Source organism: Rhagoletis pomonella, unplaced genomic scaffold (genome assembly GCF_013731165.1).
Source record: "Rhagoletis pomonella isolate Grant_MI unplaced genomic scaffold, Rhpom_1.0 Rhpom_scaffold_00008, whole genome shotgun sequence".
In the NCBI taxonomy this organism is placed as follows: Eukaryota; Metazoa; Arthropoda; class Insecta; order Diptera; family Tephritidae; genus Rhagoletis; species Rhagoletis pomonella.
Window position 1 is genome coordinate 36,184,693 of NW_023458562.1, and position 19,504 is coordinate 36,204,196.

At 36.5% G+C, this 19,504-nt stretch overlaps 3 protein-coding genes across 5 annotated transcripts; 1 reads left to right on the forward strand and 2 right to left on the reverse strand.

Moving 5' to 3' along the window:
* Positions 1 to 2,419: 2,419 nt before the first annotated feature.
* LOC118744757 (DNA repair protein RAD50) lies at positions 2,420 to 8,660 on the reverse strand. Of its 2 annotated transcripts, none has more exons than XM_036478056.1 (12): positions 8,483 to 8,660; positions 7,950 to 8,331; positions 7,701 to 7,886; positions 7,367 to 7,580; positions 6,123 to 7,301; positions 5,998 to 6,064; positions 5,578 to 5,934; positions 5,110 to 5,279; positions 4,777 to 5,037; positions 4,392 to 4,494; positions 3,851 to 4,079; positions 2,420 to 3,776 (listed from the first exon to the last, which is right to left on the reverse strand). In XM_036478056.1, exons 1-12 carry the CDS (start codon positions 8,633 to 8,635, stop codon positions 3,070 to 3,072), a joined length of 4,008 nt encoding a protein of 1,335 aa, XP_036333949.1. In that variant the 5' UTR covers positions 8,636 to 8,660; the 3' UTR covers positions 2,420 to 3,069. The 2 variants fall into 2 exon arrangements, with proteins under 2 accessions (XP_036333949.1, XP_036333948.1); XM_036478055.1 differs by having other exon boundaries at positions 7,367 to 7,607.
* A 3,244-nt stretch (positions 8,661 to 11,904) lies between these two features.
* On the reverse strand, positions 11,905 to 13,605 carry LOC118744761. Of its 2 annotated transcripts, none has more exons than XM_036478069.1 (6): positions 13,496 to 13,605; positions 13,128 to 13,355; positions 12,951 to 13,069; positions 12,418 to 12,875; positions 12,221 to 12,324; positions 11,905 to 12,101 (listed from the first exon to the last, which is right to left on the reverse strand). In XM_036478069.1, the coding sequence occupies exons 1-6, from the start codon at positions 13,509 to 13,511 to the stop codon at positions 11,905 to 11,907; spliced, it is 1,122 nt and encodes a 373-aa protein (XP_036333962.1). In that variant the 5' UTR covers positions 13,512 to 13,605. The 2 variants fall into 2 exon arrangements, with proteins under 2 accessions (XP_036333962.1, XP_036333963.1); XM_036478070.1 differs by having other exon boundaries at positions 13,128 to 13,398; positions 13,496 to 13,598.
* Positions 13,606 to 13,865: 260 nt separating this feature from the next.
* On the forward strand, positions 13,866 to 17,177 carry LOC118744762 (KH domain-containing, RNA-binding, signal transduction-associated protein 2). The gene is made up of 5 exons (XM_036478071.1): positions 13,866 to 14,262; positions 14,367 to 14,868; positions 15,070 to 15,183; positions 15,366 to 15,538; positions 16,294 to 17,177. Exons 1-5 carry the CDS (start codon positions 13,992 to 13,994, stop codon positions 16,431 to 16,433), a joined length of 1,200 nt encoding a protein of 399 aa, XP_036333964.1. The 5' UTR covers positions 13,866 to 13,991; the 3' UTR covers positions 16,434 to 17,177.
* The last annotated feature ends 2,327 nt before the right edge of the window (positions 17,178 to 19,504 follow it).

The following is a 19,504-nucleotide window of genomic DNA, read 5'->3' on the forward strand; positions in this document are numbered from 1 at the left end:
AAAGCTTACTCACACCAGAGGTGAAATTACAGGTCTTCAGATGCTCCTCCCACTTCTTCCGCTTATGTACGTTTACTAGTTGCCGAATCTCCGCGTTGCGATCCCTTTACGTTCACCGAGATGGACGTCGGTTGGTGTGGGGAGCGCTGTGAAGGTGTTTTCGGTAAACTCCGCGTAACCTTTCCAATCAGCTTTAGAAAAGTTGATATAGGTCCGGTGTTTGGCGGAGGCAAAGTCGGTTGGTTTATCTATCGAGATGACTATGGGTAGGTGGTCTGATGCTAGAGTCAGCATAGGTCGCCATGTTATGCTGTTTATCAGACCAGCGCTGACTATTGTGATGTCTGGCGAGCTACTGCAGTTACCCATAATCCTGGTGGGTGCGTCGTCGTTCATTGTGCAGAATGTCGAATCGTCTATCTGCTCAGCCAAGTCTGTTCCCCTACGATCGTTTGACAGGCTTGAGTGCCAAAGACCGTGGTGCACATTAAAGTCACCTACTACCATACGGTTTTCACCTCTGAGGAGCGCACCTATATCAGGGTGATATCCTGCCGGGCAGCAGGTGACAGGGGGTATGTATATGTTCAATATTTCGAGCTCGACATCGCCTGACCGGATAGCGATGCCCTGACATTCTAGGGTGGTATCCCTGCGGTCGATGTCTGCTTCGATAAGACGATACTGCACGGTGTGGTGCGTGATGAACGCTAAGCCACCACCATTATCTCGCTCGCGGGCACGTTGTACCCGGCGCAATTCAACAAAGTTGAATTGCTGTGCAACTTCGTCTCTTGGACCGCAGTTATCAATATACCATGCCGACACATGAAGACGGTTATCTCCTCAATCTTGCTCTGTAGCCCGTTGCAGTTAAATTGAAGGAGCTTCATGTGGTTCGGGAGACGTGTCGTGATGTGGGGGGTAAGTGAAGTGTATGTTCTTGCCGCCGTTGGCTGTGTGCTGCTGTGGTGATTGCCGCCCTGTGGTGGTGGCGGGGGGCGTCGCAATTGGGGTCTGCGACCGAGCAGCGCAACACGGGCCCTCGAAGTTCACAGTCCAATCTCGCGTGGTACGCAGACCTGAGCATGCCCTAAAGTGGCACCAGCCAAGGCAGGTGTTGCACTTGACTGATGTCACATTACGGAATATCCTGGTCTGACATACCATGCAGATTGTAGGGGGAACCAGGAGTTGTTGGCGGCGGCGTGTGGGTGGTGGTGCGGTTGTGTGTGTTATGTGGTCTGTAGTGGCTGTGGTACGGTCTGTGGTGTTATTATGTTGTTGTGTTGTGGTGACTGTGTGAGGCTGCTGTGTAAGTGTGTGAGGCTGCTCGGGCGGACTGTGGTTAGCCGTGGAGGCTGCTCTGTTTGAGCAACAGGGGGCCACGTACGACGTGGTCCACTGTCTATGTGTCCGTAGTCCCGAGCAGACTCTGAGGTGACTCCATCCCTCGCAGGCATTACACTTGACTGAGGTGGAGTTGTGGTGTAATCGTCCTCGGCATACACAGCAGGTGTAGGTTTCTGGCCCTGGGTTTGACTCGGTGCCAGCCCTGAGTAGGAGAATACGTAGTGAATGTAGCCCTATGGACGGACAACTTCTGAGATACTTCGCGGACCTAAACGGGGTTAGATCGCCGAAACAACAGCCCTTGGTCGGGTAAAACCCGAGTCATTCCGGTACGTAGAACCGGCTGTCGTGGGAATGAGTTCGAGCCTGATCTTCTTGTTCCATGTTGTGAAGGCAGATTTCACGCCGGAAATTTTGAGATTCCTTACAGCGAAGAAGCTCAACATTTCAGTGAGATAACCGGTTATGTTATCGCAAGAGCAATTGACTTTTGGGACCGTGGTCGGTGCTTATGTGGAGATTAAACAGCGTCCGGGAGATTACGCCACCTTGAGGAACTGCCTGTTTAATTCTACGCGGCGGTACGAAATTCGGTTGATCACACAGATAGCTGGTTATCCACCGAGCGGAAAGCCTTAAATACTTGGCGTTGTATCTCTTCTGAGGTAAAGCACGTAGAGGTTTCTCGGGGGCGGTGTTCGGGTGCTTTACGCAGGATACTGCGGCGGGTTTTGTCTCTATCTGGGTGAGCAATGAATTGCCGGCTGAAGAAGCGCACCCACGACTATGGATCCGACATTGTGGTGGTGCCAAAGGTAAGGACACGTTTCGTCGAATTGGAGAGAAACTTGACTGTGGTCCACAATTTGCTTGCTCCGCTTGAGAGACTGCAGGTCTTGAGAGTCCCGCCACTTCTGTGGGGTAGTCTGAGCAGATTTTGGCAATACGGCCAGCTGGCATGAAGCAGGAGGCTATTGCTGTGATGATCCTGCGGATATTGCGCTTAGCTACGCTTGGGTCCCGAAAAGTTACCGATAAGTGTCGACCACTCAGATAATAACATATATTTCTTAAACACATAATAACTTTTAATCATATGTAGTGTATATTTATTCAGTGTTCAACATTAATATTTCACTTAGGGACTCGTAATTATATATATATAAAATAAAGTAGTTAATATCATAAGTTCCTCTTAGTGTTTAGGAATGCCAAAAATCAATAAGCAATATATTTATATCGTCTCATTGAGCATCAGTTAAGTCTCTCCAAAGATTTTCAAACGAATGGATCACCCATATTAGTACTAACTCTGTTTATATTCTATGAAGACCACTCACTCTGGATATATGACACGTTTATTTATTTCAGAGTAGAAATCATAAATCAAAAGACCAAAAACGTATTTTGTGTAGGGAGTAAATGGAAAACGTAACTAAAATCGCAAAAGGTGCAAATTTTTTTCTGAGCTATTAAATTATGTTAGAAATATACTTTAGAGTTAATGGTTTTTCAATATTTTGAGTTTAGGAAAACTCTCCAACTTTGCCATAAATTTACTTGTTTACTTGAAGCAACGCGTAGCGTACGTTTTCACAGATAAAATATATAATAATTTAGTTTCAAATATTTGTGGGTATATGTATTTAAAAAATAAGAGAGTATATCTAATATTTGAATTTGGAAAAATATGTACTTATCTTCTTCTTCTGGCACCTACACTTTAACTTTGCGTATAACAGATTTGCCTTCATCATTACGAAATACGCGGTGATAAATATTTATTTTGCCCAGAGTAGAGATAAAATCATCGTCATGCGTAATAATGATCAACATGAAATTCGACTGCATACGTCTTTCGTCTACTATACGATTCAATGCTTCACACAGCGAAAGTATATTATTACGATCCAAGTTGGTGGTCGGCTCATCCAAAGCTAATACACCACAATTACTGCTGAACGTTTCCGCCAATGCCATGCGTATAATTAATGAGGCAAGCACACGCTGACCAGCACTACAGCGGCCACGCATTTCAATTTCCGAGCTATTTTTCGATTGTACAACACGATAATTATAGTTGCGCCGACGATCGGCATTCGCATTCAAATCAACTTCATCAGTTTGTATTTGTATGTAGTCAATGTCGTTACCACGGTAGATAAGACGCCAATACTCACGTATGAGACGATTAATGCGTTCCATTTTTTCGGCATGAAACTTCATTAATGACCATTCCAAGCTGACTCTACTCTCGCCAAGATCCTTTATTAACTGACGTGAGGTGCCCACTTCGTAGAAAGCACGACGATAGTTTTCAAGTGAGTCCTTGAATTTTGGCTCATTTATCTCGCTCTCTAACTTTTTAACTTGGTTTCTAACCTCGCCAATTTTGCCAAGCAGCTCTCCCTTGCGAACAGTACCTGCAATGATTAAGTTTATTTTTTGTTATATACATATGTATATACGCGTTTCGTTGAGGAAAAAAGTTGTGTACCCTTTTCACGTTGCTTTATCAACGTATTCTTTTCCTGTGACAGTTTAGGGAAATCCATTTTTCCCAATTGCTTGGCTAAAGCTTCAACCCTCACATCAATACCGATCTTTTTCTCTTGTAATAATTTCAATTCGCGGTTATCCTTCAAGTCGCGTTCCAGAGTTTCCTGCTGCGAACATTCCGTTTTAATCGCCTCGAGCTCATTAGATGTTTTGGAAATCTCTTCAGCCTATTTGACGAAGAAAATCTTATACAATTAAAGCCAACTTAAAAATTAGTCGATGATAAGAAGTTCGGAAAAACTAAAAACTTCTCGAGTAAAATTTCAAAATATTTTTTATAACTCAGTAAAAGTTTAGAGATTTTCGGGGCTTTATCCATAATTTGGAATGCTTAATTTCATGTGCATAGGGAGTCGCTCTAAAGCTTAAAGCCGACTTTTTCTACATTTTATTTCGCAAGTAAATGGGTATTACTAGTTGTAAATATAGTGCTTATATGGTTACTTGGAAAATATACTGGTTTTTCGAAGGCTACTTACCTTTGCTTCTACTTCTGCTTTGCACGTTTTAATCGATTCTTTCAAATCAGCGATTTCGCAGCTTAAGTTTAGCAATTGAAAGTCAATCACTTCGTTATTTAATCTATGAAAAATGTTTAATTCAATTAAAAAGTAGGAAGTAAGAATGTAAGGTATTTTCATAAAAAAGTTAAAAGGTGGAATTTTTGTGAATTTAATGTTATTAATGTTATTCGTCGATAATTACAGAATGTGTAAAAATCTGTTAAAATTCCAAAATGCGAAAAATTAAAAAACCAAAACTATTCATTTTAGCGGTAATAGCTCGCTTGTAAAATAATGCTACGTATCCAAAATCCAAATACTTTAAACCATTTTTAGAATTGCTTGTTTTTAATTCAATCACCTCTGAATATCATGATCCAGTTTTTTATAAGAATTTAATTCGGTTTGCATTTTGGCCACCCGCTTACGCGATGCTTCCAAAAGGCGGTTCTTCTCGACAATCAATGCATTTAACTTTTGCTTCAAGGTAGGCAGTTTAGTTTTTAACTGCTTAATTTCTGTAATATTGCTTTCAATTAAATTTTTCAACTCAGCCTGACGCTCTTGCAGTTGTGTCAATGATTGCTGCCCTTCTTGCAATTTTATACGCTCGTCTTGATAACTGAATAATATACAAAAATTAAAAAGAAAATTTGGAATATCTGCCTATTTTAAAGAGTGCTTTTGTGCTTACGCATTTTTCTGCTCCTGCATCTTGTTCAAGGCATTCACAATCTTCTCAAGATTCGTCTGCTTCTCCTCCAGTGTATGACGCTCTGCATCAAGTTCCTCCGATATGCTAGACTTGATCATTTGCAGATCATCTAAGTTAGCATCCGACTCAAAATCTGCCGGTAGCTTGGCCTAGGAGTCATTTAAAACTTATTATTATACTCAAATTTAATGCGTTGTAAAGCGGAAAAATTGATGAAACTTTTATGAATGTTTTCAATTTGGTTTACATTGTTTTTTTTTTAGGGAATAAACTGTATTTTTATTAAAAAATCTTAAAAATTTATAAGTAGACTTAAGTGGCAAACAGCATCATAATATATTTTGTCCGAAGTGATATACCGACACTGTGCGCATGTACATATGCATGTGTGTATGTATGTATGTATATTTTTAAAATTTTTATTAGAACTTATGTTCTTTTACTCACATTCAACTGTACTATATCATTCTTTAGACGCGTGACTTCCTTCATTGCCTCATCCAGCAGCGAAACATCACCCATCATTGAATCAGCCAACTCCAGCGAGGTTGTCGGCTCGGCCAGCAGCATTTGTAGTGATTCACTATCTTCAACACACTTGGCTAATTTTTCCTCGAAGCTTGCGAGTTCTTTCTTTTTTTTGGGAATATCTACTTCTAGTTTTGCAACTGTTTCTACTACCGATTTTATTTGCAACAAATTTTCATATTTCTTTTGTTCTGCTTTCAATAACTTTTCAGTGCGTTTTATGTTCTCTGGCAAGCGATTTATCTCATCCGATAGTTCCATTGTGATATCAGTTGCCTTTCAATTAACAGAAATATTAAAAGAGTGTGTCTATATAAGTATGTAAATTACTATACGTACTTCATTACTGGTCATATCCTTATGACATAGCGGACAACATGGATCTTCCGCGACTTTCTCTATATATCTGCGAAATGCGATAAATATCAGTTTATAAGAGTTAGAAATAGTTACACTTCACATACCTTTTATACATGGCCTCCGCTGATAGTAATGCGCCGTGCTCCAATTGATATTTCAACATGGTGGCCTTACTTTTGGCCAGCGTATCTTCATATGATGCCGCATGACATGCCTCGTACACTTTTTCCTTTGCCTCCTCTAATTCCTTTTCGAGTTTAAGCAGCTCGGATTTCAAACTCTTCCGTTTTATCTCGAACGATTGTTGCTCTAGTTGCAATTTGTTTGACTTTCCATTCAGTTCTTTGATGTTGTCGCGCAACTTCTCGCCACATAGTTGCATTGCGCGTCTATAGTTAGACTCGACGGGCCTATTAAGCAGTTTCTTAAAATTATCTGCGTGTTTACCTTTTACACGCCGTACATCCTGTTCTTTTTTTTCTAGCTCCTTTTGCTTTAATGTGATTTCGGCCATTAATTTGGACATCATATTCAATTTAGTTAGCCGCTCATCTAATTCACGAAATTGCTCCTGTAGCTTTACAATTCTGGCTTTATTTTCAGCTATGTCAGTTCTCATTGTTTCCTGATTACATTTTCCATTCATTTCATCCATCATTTTCATCAGGCGGTCTATATTGTCCGATAGTATTTTAATGCGCCGCGCAGAAGTTTCTATTTCAGCAATCTCTTTCGTGATTGTTTCTAATTCCTTTTCATTTAACTTTTTTTGTTTTTCATGCGCCACGATTCCCTCTTCGACTTTAGTAAGTTCAACGCGTTGTGCATCTATTTCTGATTGCCGCTCACGATCTTCTTGATCCGTTTGTGCAACGGTCCCAGCAATATCACACTCCTTATTGACCAATGAGTTTTCTACTTTTTCTAATACACCTGGTACACTTTCAAGCTGAAATTCTAGATCATCGGTGAGTGTGATCCCTAAGTGTTGACAGAGCGTTTTTAACTGCTCAGCGCGCTTGGAAATACATTCTTGTTCCTTTTGACGCTGCTGCATCAGCAGAATGCGTTTCTTATCCAAATCAGTATATCTTTTTTGCATCGTTTTTTCTTCTACCTTCAAATTGTTTACCTTTTTATCTAGAACATTGCGTCGTTGACGTTTTTCAAGCATTTTCTGAGCGAAATCAGAAATTTCCTGCTCTAATTCTTCTCGACTACCCTCAAATGGCACTTTTATATTGCTACTCAAACCCAATATCTGTTCCTGACAGTTCTTTTGTCTAAGTTGAATTGCAAGGGAAAGTTTATCGGTAATTCTTATAAATCTTGATATTTTGCTACTTACTCAGTTTCCACTTCTACTTTTTGCGCCTGATACTTGCCCACCTCATACTCAACATTGCGAATTTCTAATAAACGAGTATCGATTGGCTTCATTTCTTCCTCGCAACGCTCACACTCTTTTTCTATAGCAGCGCACTTCTCTTGTGCCTTTTTTAGAGTCAGTGACTTATCATCCATTTCTTGCTTCAAGTGCGCAAGAAGGCGTAAGTCTGCCTCTGTAAGATATTTCACAATTTTAAAGACTTCTAACTCTAATAAAGGTGCTCAAGAGGGCAGATGATTGCTTTTATTATATACTAATAAGCATACATTAATAAATTTATAAAAGTAGTTACCTTTAACTTTTAAATTATCAGCTTCCTCTTTGCGCATTTTTATGATCCTTTCGATTGTTTTGTTGAACTCTGTTATACCAAAAATAGCATCGAACTTCTCTTTTAATTTTTTCGACTCATCTAACGGCCAACTTGAATCCTCTTGATGACAGAATAACACATTGTTAATAATAGCTTTGGATACACCTAAAAATAAATACATTCGTTACTTTTATTTGGATTTGCAAAGCTGTGTATTTCCTGACTAACCCATAAATTGACACATAGCCACATCGACATCAACACAACGCTTGCTAATGGAATTCGTGGAACCTTTGCCATCGCCTTTGCCTTCTATATAGTTCATAGTGGCATCTAACGTTTCAAATGAATACTTGCCCCTTTTGTTAGATATCTTCATCGAACGACAAACCGATATACGTTTTCCTTGGAGGTTGCTAACCTCCAATTTAACTTGACCCAATGTGCCGGCTTGATGGAATATTTTTGGATCATGTACAAAGCTTCGACCACGATCACTGCCGGGCGGTACTTCTCCAGTAAGACCATATTTGAGGCACTCAATTACAGTTGTCTTGCCGCAACCATTCTCTCCCAAGATCAACGTGACCGGCGAGGCAAATGTTATCGTCTTTCAAATATATAAATGACGATTGGATAAAACATACATACTACATTTGAGAATAGCTTATTCGACTTTCCGGACAAAGATGCCAATACATGTCTGGGAAGCCCCCTACAGTAGCTTAATTTCAAAACGCTTAACATAAAATTGGACTTACCTGAACATCCTCCGAATTCGAACCAAAACTACGAATACCCTGAATAGACAATTTATCAATAGTGGACATTTTTAATAATACGCGCACAATTTCACAACCATTTAAAAACAAGACGCCGAGAAATGACAAAAATTGCGACGTTTTGCCGGGCATACATCACAAAGGTGACCAGATGTTGATTTTAATCAAATTGTTCTAGGCAAAGAGTGCTACGTAATTTTATACCTCTAATTATGTACAGTGAATCCCGCGAAGAAAATGCATTTTCCGATTTAAATTTTACTAAGGAAGGTGTTCTTACACGATATGTATCTGCATGTGTACATGTAATTTTTTACATATGTATGGAAATGCCAACATATCGGCTGCATTTCTTTATTCATTCTGAACGTTTGGAATAAACTTTTTTGTTTATTTATTCTTTAGAACGTTCCTGATGATGAAATGGGATTATCCGGAATGTACAAAGAAACGCAGCCATCGTGTAAAGGCAAATTGGATTTTCTTCTGCACAAAGCAGATGCACGTACATACGAAATAGAAATGTTTCTATTTTCATCTGACGCACAGATAAAATCATCTGAGTTTAGTTTATTTCGTTTTCAAAGAACGTATTTTTTAATAATTAAATAAAGACTGTGAATTAGACAGACATATGCAATTACATATGTATTGAAAAAGATGCATATACATATCGTGTAAGAACACCTTAAATTTTTCTATTGCATTTTCAAATGATTGCATCGAATAATTACAGTTTTCATAATTTTTGATTCTGGTCACTCTCGAAGTGTCAAGAAGTTTATTGTGAACTAGAGACGGGCACGGGACTAAAAATTTAATACCGATCCCGTTCATTCCAACTCAATTTTTAAGTACCGAACCCGGCAATCCGACGTTTTCTCTACAGCAAGCTACAAACGGAAAACAAATTTGAAATTTTAACGTGTGTAGCATGGTTTGCAAGCCGATCGAAGGTTGACAAAAATGTTCATGTCTTTCAAATTTATTTTAAATAATAAAAATATTAATGAAAGATCTAGTATCTTCGATTATTTTGTTTTGCTTAAAAAAAGTGCATATTTCAAACATCGTTAAGGAAGATTTTGGGAATTTTCGGGGTTTGCGGTTTTATCGGGAGTGTTGGGAAAAGATTTTGGTCCCGTCCCGCCTGCCAATTTTACAGATCTTCCCGATGCCGACCATCCCGGCCAATTTTAAATCAGTACCGCGCGTCCCCCTATTCCACGACAATCTCTATTGTGAACGACTAATTGAAAAGGTGTATTCCCACACAGGCTCCTTGAGCTGAAAATGTAATAAAAAAATTTCGTTTTTCTTTTAAAATTTGTAGTTAAATGCAAATTAATCGTATACTTTAAAGAATGGTTTTTATATGACCAAGGTATGGACGGCCATATGCACACTTTTTTACATATGTATGTATGTATATCCGGTCGGTTTATCCATTTTATGGTTTCCGGTTCTTGAAAAATGTCAAAGCGGGGATTGAAAGAATAAAAAATGCCGTTGGCGCTTAACACTTTGCAAAGTTCTTTCCCCGAGCTCCACTTTGGGCTTTGGTTTGGTTAGACGAAGGCTGCGTTTCTTTATACATTCCGGATAATCCCATTTCACAGCCGGAATCAACAGAATGCTTTTGAAATATACGTTAACATATCATCAGGAACGTTCTAAAGAATAAGTAAACAAAAAAGTTTATTCCAAACGTTCAGAAAGAATAAAGAAATTCAGCCAAAGTTTTTCTTGGCAGAAGTATATCCGGAGGTTTGCCTTTACACATTGCTGGAACCAGTAATCGAACACACTGGGTACCATGATAACATACATAACAAGGTAAAACCATTGAGAGGCAGTTTGACGTTTGCCAGCATTATTTAAACCATTTGCCAGCATAATTTAAAACTCAATCTCACACACACATTCTCATTTTCAATCTCAAACAACAACAATTGGTGAACAACTTAATTTTTTTATTTTCATTTTTATATGATTTTAAAATGCTTGCAAACGTCAGAAAAAAAATCAGAATTTACCTTGTAATGTTTTTATCATGCTGGGTACTACTGGGTGGAAGTACACCCAGCTTACACTCGGCAACGGTCTTTCATCGCCAATCGTGTCTTGGAAAATCAAACTTGTATTATTTATATTATATATTTATAGATTTATTTTCAATTTTAATTCAACGATTATTCGTACATGAGAGTATCATTATAAATACTAATTAAACTTGAAATTTGTGTTTCTTTTTATTTAAATCAATTATTTATTTTTATTTCTTTACAGAGGCATTATACGTATGTATATATTTATGTTTTTCTGTATGTATGTATTTGTGTGTATCAATATAACCGTAGCGTTATAACAATTTGACGCACTCAGAAAATCTAGGTTACATATTTATATATGTATGCACATATGTACATACAAACAATAAGTCGTTCATACATATGTATGTATATCCTTGCCAAATCTTTTTTACTTTAATAAAATCCATAGTTTAAGATTTTTTTATAAACGAACAAAAAGCACATTCGTTTAAATAAATGTAACAAATTTCTACGTTAAATATATTATTTCAAAATATTACAATAATTATAAAAAAAGTATATTTTTAGTTGAACTGCGTCAAGGCTTAAGCGATATGGTTGCGTCCGCAAATATCGTATTTAGTGCAATTTTTTAAGTAGGTTTAAAAATTTATCTGCCCTTCAAAAATATTTTTTCAGAACAAAATTTGTGTTTAAAGGACATATAAGTTTATAAATCTACTTGATTGATGTTAGCACATTTTAGCTTAACATATCGATTTTAAACAAACGCAGAACCGCCAAGTCTCCAAATATAATATGAATAAGAAAATCGTTTATGTATATGATATTGATATAAATAATTCTCTTTTAGAGCTTCATAAAATACGTATTATTGTGTATATTTTTCAGCATGGTCACATATTAAGATTATTAAAAAGAAAATAGGCAAGAGTTCTTTGAATCCTCGGAAGTGAAAATAAATGAAATAAGTACGTAAAACAAACTGAAGATCATTTGGAAAAAAAAAAAATTATAAGTCTGAAAGTCACGGTACATATGCATAAAATTCTAGGTACACGCAAAACGTTTTATCCATATATAGGATGTGTATGTATTAATGGATTTATGTATGTTTAATGTATCGTATATAATAATATGTATAACTACGCCTATATAACGCAACCAGTACAATAGTTAACAAATGAAACATTTGCCAGCTCTAAGGGTAAACAAATGTCGGTTTGCATATACGTCCATATGTATGGATGTATATATGTATATGCAAGTGCATGATTACATACGAAATATGGAAAACGCTCAACATAAAATAACCACTGGAACTCCATTTATGGCAATATGTTTCCATTATTTTTTTACAAATTGATACGGCGGCAATGAAGAACGATATCGTAAATTATTAACATTATTGGATGGTACGCCGCTATTCATAACCGATCCGCGCCCATTATAATTTGATGCATTGGGCATCAATCCCGATGGCGAAGCGTTCACCATGGCTTGTGGTGGCATTGTTGAGTGCATTAAATTTGAGCGTTGGACAGCTAGAAGAAATTGAAAAGTATATGTCATGATACAAAAATTCATGGTATCATGGTATATGTATATATCATATAAATACTTGAAAGAGATTTTCATAAAAAAACAAGAAGATTATTATCACCTGGCACATAAGGTTTAGGTTGATGGTAAGTGTTGTTATGCGAACGATAATAAACAGTCTCATCATTGTAGTGGTAGTTATGAGATTGTTGCTGGTATTTAGGCCTAGAAAAATTATATAGTTAAAGCCTCGATATCTTATAAAATGCGCGATTGCTTTAAACATTACACAATTTTGAATTTGATATTGACTAATACCTGTACACGCCACTTCCTCCAGTTGAACCACCGGGACGATGGCTCGAGTTATTGTTATTGCCACCAACAGAATGAGCATTATTTTGCTGTTGTTGTTGCTGCTGTTGCTGTTGGCGTATAGTGATTTTTTTAGCAGCTTCAGGATCCTCCATTAGTTCACGAAACTGCTCCTGTCGGATATCATCGTGTTTGTCTGGTATCAAATATCGTCGAATTTCTGCTAAAGCATAGGCAATGCGTGCATACGCTTCAGCCGGTGGGGCGACGGTTGACACTTCCACATGTAGCGGCAAATTAAGATGGGCATATTTGGCATCAGCAGAGTTTCGCAACTCCTCTTCACGGACCCTATCTTTCATTGAGAAACGACCGAGTATGACAATCTTGCATTGCGTCTCCTCTTGAAGGCGACGCAGTGAATTTCCCTTTGGTCCAAGAAGCTTTCCAACATAATTAAACTGCAGTAGAGAAAAATTATATTATAATATACGAATTTGTTATATTAATAAAAAAAAGCATGCATATCGACAAACCTTTTTATCCTTTATTGGAACGTGCACCTTTTGTGACAGTCTAATAGTTCTTTGTTGATAAACATCAGCGTATTGTTCGCGCGTGGGTATCCGACCATTTAGTTGAATACGTTCCAGGGCTAGGAGTCAAGTTTTTGTTTATTATAATTAAAACACTTAAAATTTATCTAAGCTTACCTTCATCAATCAATTTTACAGCTAGAGGAAAATGAGTCTCCATTCGTGCTCGCTCAGCGAGCAATTCTTGCATGTACTTTTGGGCAGTTTCATTTAGCCTTGGCGTGCTCTTAATATTTTCCTGACCTAGCTCGTGTTCATGATTTCCATTGCTATAGTCGCCTACCTCAGCACCGCCGGGACCTACAACACGCATACCATTTTCCGCCATATCGCTGCTGCCAATCGCTTAAAATATTTCCAGAATAAATCTTAACACAGTTACTTTACCCTACATAAATTGTGGCTTTTAATAATTATGTTCACTTGTTTTATGGTAATTTAAAAAATTAGACAACGGCATATATGCTGCTGGGCAGACTAAATACCTGTCAAGTCTTTCATTAATTTTCCTCCCCTTGAAACTGCGAAATATTTTGACACTTTTTACAATCATTCGCCGCAAAACCGAGATGTCAAAACGGAAAATGCAACCGCAAGAGTGCATTCGGAAATGCAAATGTACCGGATCAGCTTCCTTGAGATAACAGCAAAAAAAAACTTAGATAAAGAAATAGAGAATATTTTTATGTTAAATATGACAAATAGACTTGGGACGATCACAATTAAATAAATAGAAACAGATATTCATATAAATTATATGAGAAACAAAATTAATAATTTTATTATAAGTTTATTTTTTTTTAACACCACTGTAAAAAGCAGGTATGCATTTGTAAATTTCTTAACTTGGCCACACTTTCTAGTCTCCATCTTTTTTCGCATGGAAAAAAATCTAAGCTTGTGAAAATTTGTCGGCAGTGAAAAAGAGCTCAAAGTTTTTAATCTAAATTATTAAATTTTTGCAAAAAAAAAACCATAAATATGCCGAGAGATTATGATCGTGATTACAATGAAGATACCAGTGATTACAAGAGAAAAAGGCGTACTGACGACGAAGCCGGTGGTGGAAGTAATACGGGCGGTGGCGGTGATATGGATGGGCATGGACGCGGGCAAGACCATGGTCAGCCAATGCAATCCCATGACGCACCCCCTTTGAATGAAAAAACCAATGCTTACCTTGAACAGTGTGAGCAGGAAAAAAAAACGCTAGCAAAGGACCATACAGTATGTAAGCGTTTAATAGACGACGGTAAGTACTTTTGTTGGTATATGTGCTTGTTTGTGTATGTGAAAAGTGGCGGTTCTGCATAATTGCATGTATCTGCATGTACACTAATAAATTTTTTATTTCAGAAATTGAAAAAATTTTGGTTAGTGGGCGAATTCCAAAGGCAGAAATCTATGCAAACGTCTACAGTGAAAAACCAATACGTGTTGCGCAAAAAGTTTTATTCCCGATTAAGGAATATCCGAAATTCAATTTTGTTGGAAAGATATTAGGGCCGAAAGGAAATACATTACGTCAATTGCAAGAAGAAACTTTTTGCAAAATGGTGGTTATGGGCCGTAATTCTATGCGAGATCATGCTAAGGAAGAGGAATTGCGCAGCTCTGGCAATCCAAAATATGCCCATCTTAGCCGGGATTTGCATGTTGAAATATCTACAGTAGCGCCGCCATCGGAAGCATACCATCGTTTGGCTTATGCATTGGCAGAGATACGAAAATTCATGATACCAGATGCTAACGATGACATTCGCATGGAACAAATGCGTGAAATGGATGGCAAAGAGCGTATGTACAAAAAAACTCATTACTCGAAGTCTTACGGTGAGCACGCGGTATATAGCTGTCGGTGAGTTTATGTAAAAATCTTGATTTCTAATTCTTTCTTAAATGCGATTGCTCATTCATTTAAATGAATTCGATGTAGTAGGAGAAACATCATTTAACACACGTAAATACATGCACATGTATTTTTATTATTATGTATATCATTCTTCCATATGTCCGAGTTGGACAATGTTTATATTTATGTAATGATGATATCTTTCAGTACTCCTCCACCGCCAACATTTGAAAAATCATCCAAACCGAAGGTTTATTCTATTTTAGAGAAAGCTCGTTATGTTATGGACGATCCTGGATATGGTCTTGTAAAGTCGCATAGGTAAGAAGCAATTTATTCCGTTATTAAATAGCGTATGTTATAGAAGATGTTATAGTATTATGAAACATGTAACTAATTTTTCTTTATACACAAAAATATGTATCTGTTTAACTTGAAGTAGTAAAGTGTTTCAAAAGTGGACCGAATAGAAATACTTATTTCGATCTTTCTCTTTATATCAGATCTCGTGATCACGAGTTGTATGAACATCATGGTGAATATGATCGCTATACGCCTCCACCGCCAACAAAACATTCAAGCACACATCATGCACCTTACGAAAGTGGTTCGTACGAGCGCGATTACCGCCGTGAATATCATCCGCATTCATCGTCGTACACTGCTGCATATGCAGGTAAGCTTAAAACTTAAATAAAAACACTTTAACTCTTTAGATCAAACTTTATAATGAGAGGTGTGATGGAACAAAAAGGAGTTAACATCCATATGTATACTATATTGCATTTCACGTGATAATTAGTAGTGAACTGCGTTAATTCACCTATAAACGCGGAATGTACTTAGTAAAAAATGTCGTAGCTAATTCGCATAATCAAGCCGTAGTCTTATTACCAAACATAAACTCCGTAAATTAAAAGAGGAAGAAAAAGCAAAAGAAAAAAAAACGAATTTAAATAAAGTGCAATCAAAATAACTCCAGACAAAGCAAAATGTGGAACTTTTTATAAACAAATAAATTTATAAAAACACGATAAATGCGCCAAAAAGACTGTAAAGGCAAATTTTTAGCAACTTAACATTTAATAATAATAAAAAAAAAAACTAAAAATCGTTTTAAATCTTGAAAATACATATATACTTTCCATTAATCTTTACTATACAATATAAGGTAATAAAAACAAAATCGCAAATGTATATACAAATCATTCGAATAAAACCGTTTGTTCCAAATTCCAAGGTCAAAAGTTATTTAAATTCGTTATACATTTAAGAAAAACCCCTAAAAAACCAAAACAAACAAACCAAAGTTGCAGTTTGAAAACAAAATATAGCTTAATAAAACTCATTCAACCAAAATTAAAAACAGATATTTAAAATGCCCAAAATATATAGATATAACGAAAAAATACAAAATTCTCTCCAAATTAGCTAAACCAAGCAACGGTCGCTCTTCATCTTCATACCGACCTACAACATCGGGATCGCACTCTTCCTCACACTACGAAGCAGGATCACGATCACGGGAAAGCGTAAGATATCGTTCGGCACCTTATCCGAAATTGCGTTAAAAATGTTTAAAAGCATTTTAGAGAACAACAGAACAACACTTCAATTAAGTACGAATTCCAACCGTATTAAAATCGACAACAACAACATGCGTTAGCTTAATCTATTCAATATCCAATATATAAATAAAATAAATAAACATGAAAGGCAAAAACAAAATATACTTATGCATATATAAAAAACGTACAGAGGTAAAAAAAAATGTTAGAAGACAAACAAGAAAAATTATATCTAATGCCCAATATTAAATCATCAAATTGTTCAAACATCAAAGTATCGCGGATACAAAACTTTAAGAAAAAAATAAAATAAAGGAAAATCTCATACAATAATGGAATTAAAAAATGAAAAGGAACTTATTAGTGTACATTTTACAATATGAAAACGTTACGTTATCATAGCAACAAAAAATACAAAAATATTAACAGAAACAGCAACAAAAACAAATAATATGCACTAGTAAAACTGATTCAAATAATACAAAACATCGACAAGTATATAAATTATGACTAAATAGGCATAAGAATTACAGGATTGAAAATGTGTGTGCAGTGTTGGAACGTAAGTATATGCCACAGCCAATATATTCCCTATTACATACATATGATAATAGTGTAACCGATTGTACAATACCGTACGGAGAGACATTAAGAAATAATAAGGATACATAATCGAAAAATTAAAATGTTAGATGCATAAATATCTTATTTTAAGTATAACACTAATAAAAGAAACACTAAACACGATACCAGCTTTTTATTCAAATAAAACTAAAGGTAAGTTTTTTAAACTAAATTAACTCAAACTCGAATCCTGCTAAGGAGTAATAATAGGCAAAATTGTATTTAAAAGAAATGTTCGAACATTATTTGAATGGGAAAAAGTGAAACCCGTCAACAAACAAAGTTATGCATTTTGGATTCATATGGTATTTGTTAAGTAAGCAGCTATACTTTCTTAAAAAAAAAACACCTTAACAAAAAAAACACCTGGATTGCGGATGGCAACCGAACTTCAGTTGGTTGGCCAGTGGCTGAAATGGTATTACAGATGGCCACTGGCAATTGAATTTTTGTGGTTGCCGCGGAAATTTTGATTGAGATAATTTATTTACATATGTATTTTTTCAACTGTACATATCGAGCCCTAACCGCCAAAATAACGTAAGCGACTTTTTTTTCAAAATTTTATTTTTGATGCAGAAATATTCCCCGGGCATCTAGATGTATTTCTGCATCGAAAAGAAAATTTTGAAAAAAATGGCGCTTACGTTATTTTGGCGGTTAGGGCTCGATATTTGCACTCAAGTCTTAGCAGCTGGTTTTTCAAAATTGTATTTCCTTCAACTTTATAAAACTTGACTAGTTGCTATTCATAATATATGTACATTTTCATTTCAGTGGCATTGTCCATCGGGCACCCCAACTGAGGTTGCATTGCCATCTATAATCGCCCCATTAGTTTCCATCGTAGTCTGCTTTTTCGTGAAATCTACGAATGTACTGAATCCGAACTGCTCCGAATGTGTGTATTCAAAGTATACGCTACGTTCGTGGCTATTCACATTCAGCGATATCCCTGGATATATGTACATAAGCCATTAACTTAAACGAGCGTTGGGCTTGCGAGCTAGCACGGGTGTTTTTTATGTATTGTTCTTCTGCCTACAATAGTTGCGTTCCCTAACTCGCTAGAATTTACAGGAATTTACCAGAAAGCCTTTGGACAGTTTTACAGGTTTAAACCAAGAAAAGTTGGGGAACGCAACTGATATCATCTTGGAGTAGCTACGCGATCACATAGACATAAATAAAAGGTGCACACCCCCATTGCGAGTGTCGACTAGTAGTAGATAAACGATTAGCAATTATTCATGGCATTTTCGATGTCGTGAGTATGAATAGCTTTTAGTTGCTCATTTTTCTACAAACTAAAAAGTTATAGAAGGATGAACGGCTAAAACCGGTTCACAGTCGCTTATTGAACGGGAGATCAACATTGCGATACCATGGAAAAGCGATAATCGAATAATAGTCGTTTATCTACTACTACACCTTTTCCAAGAGTACTTCAGAAAGCGTCAAATGTATTTCAGAAACTATAAAATGTACTTCAGAATAGTCAACAGTACTTCAGGAAACGTAAAATGTACTTCAGAATGGTCAATTGTACTTCAGAAACCGTGAAATGTATTTCAGAACCGTTAACTGTACTTCAGTAACCGTAAAATGAACTTCGGAAGCCGTAAAATGTACTTGAGAATAGTCAATTTTACTTCAGAAACCGTAAAATGTACTTCAGAAGACGAAAATTCGTACGCATTGTAATTACTTAAATAGTATATATTATAGTGATTTTAAATATGTTTACTTTTATATTTTCAAATTACAAGTACATTAGTTTTTTCGAAATGTCTATGTCTATATTTAAGAATGAAACAATTAATTTATTAATGCAGTTTTAAATTATGTACCAGCTACCATAGCGGGCATCTGGGTGAAAAGTGAGAATGTTGAATGGCTCTGCCACAGTCGCCACCAAAAACTGTCGCTTTTGCCTCGTCAATAAGTCGCTCCAAGTACGAAAGCCTTTGCTCGACAACGCCCGGACCAAATGTTGGTGGAATGCCAATATTTGTCTTAACATACGTTTTTTTTTGCCATATCAGCATAAAGCGGAAGGCTATATATTTGTTCATATTCCGCATTTTACCGTGCAAGCATTTACTACATGGTGTATGCTCAAGCGACATTATTATTTGGTCCGGTCGTTGACGAAGGAAAAGCGGCAGTTGTTGGTGGCGATTGTGGCAGAGCGATTCAACGGTATGCCACCTTTTATCCAGATGCACTATCTTTATACATGTCGGTTGGAACAAATTTAAAACTGCATTAATAAATTAATTGTTTCATTCTTAAATATATAGACTATGCGAAAAAACTAATGTACTTGTAATTTGAAAATAAATTAAAAAGTGAATATATTTATAAACACTATTATACTATTTAAATAATTACAATGCGTACGAATTTTCGTCTTCTGAAGTATATTTTACGGTTTCTGAAATGAAATT

Excerpts from the sequence above, each read along its gene's own strand:
- LOC118744757 (XM_036478055.1), bottom strand. The coding sequence starts at position 8,635 with ATGCCCGGCAAAACGTCGCAATTTTTGTCATTTCTCGGCGTCTTGTTT. Across the intron at positions 5,935-5,997 it reads AGGATATGACCAGTAATGAA|GCAACTGATATCACAATGGA; the intron begins GTACGTATAGTA and ends GTTAATTGAAAG. Across the intron at positions 4,495-4,776 it reads CTGGATCATGATATTCAGAG|ATTAAATAACGAAGTGATTG; the intron begins GTGATTGAATTA and ends CATTTTTCATAG.
- LOC118744761 (XM_036478069.1), bottom strand. Across the intron at positions 13,070-13,127 it reads TGTAAAATTGATTGATGAAG|CCCTGGAACGTATTCAACTA; the intron begins GTAAGCTTAGAT and ends CTTGACTCCTAG. Across the intron at positions 12,325-12,417 it reads GGAGGAAGTGGCGTGTACAG|GCCTAAATACCAGCAACAAT; the intron begins GTATTAGTCAAT and ends TAATTTTTCTAG.
- LOC118744762 (XM_036478071.1), top strand. The coding sequence starts at position 13,992 with ATGCCGAGAGATTATGATCGTGATTACAATGAAGATACCAGTGATTAC. Across the intron at positions 14,263-14,366 it reads TAAGCGTTTAATAGACGACG|AAATTGAAAAAATTTTGGTT; the intron begins GTAAGTACTTTT and ends TTTTTATTTCAG. Across the intron at positions 15,539-16,293 it reads GTACACTGCTGCATATGCAG|CTAAACCAAGCAACGGTCGC; the intron begins GTAAGCTTAAAA and ends TCTCCAAATTAG.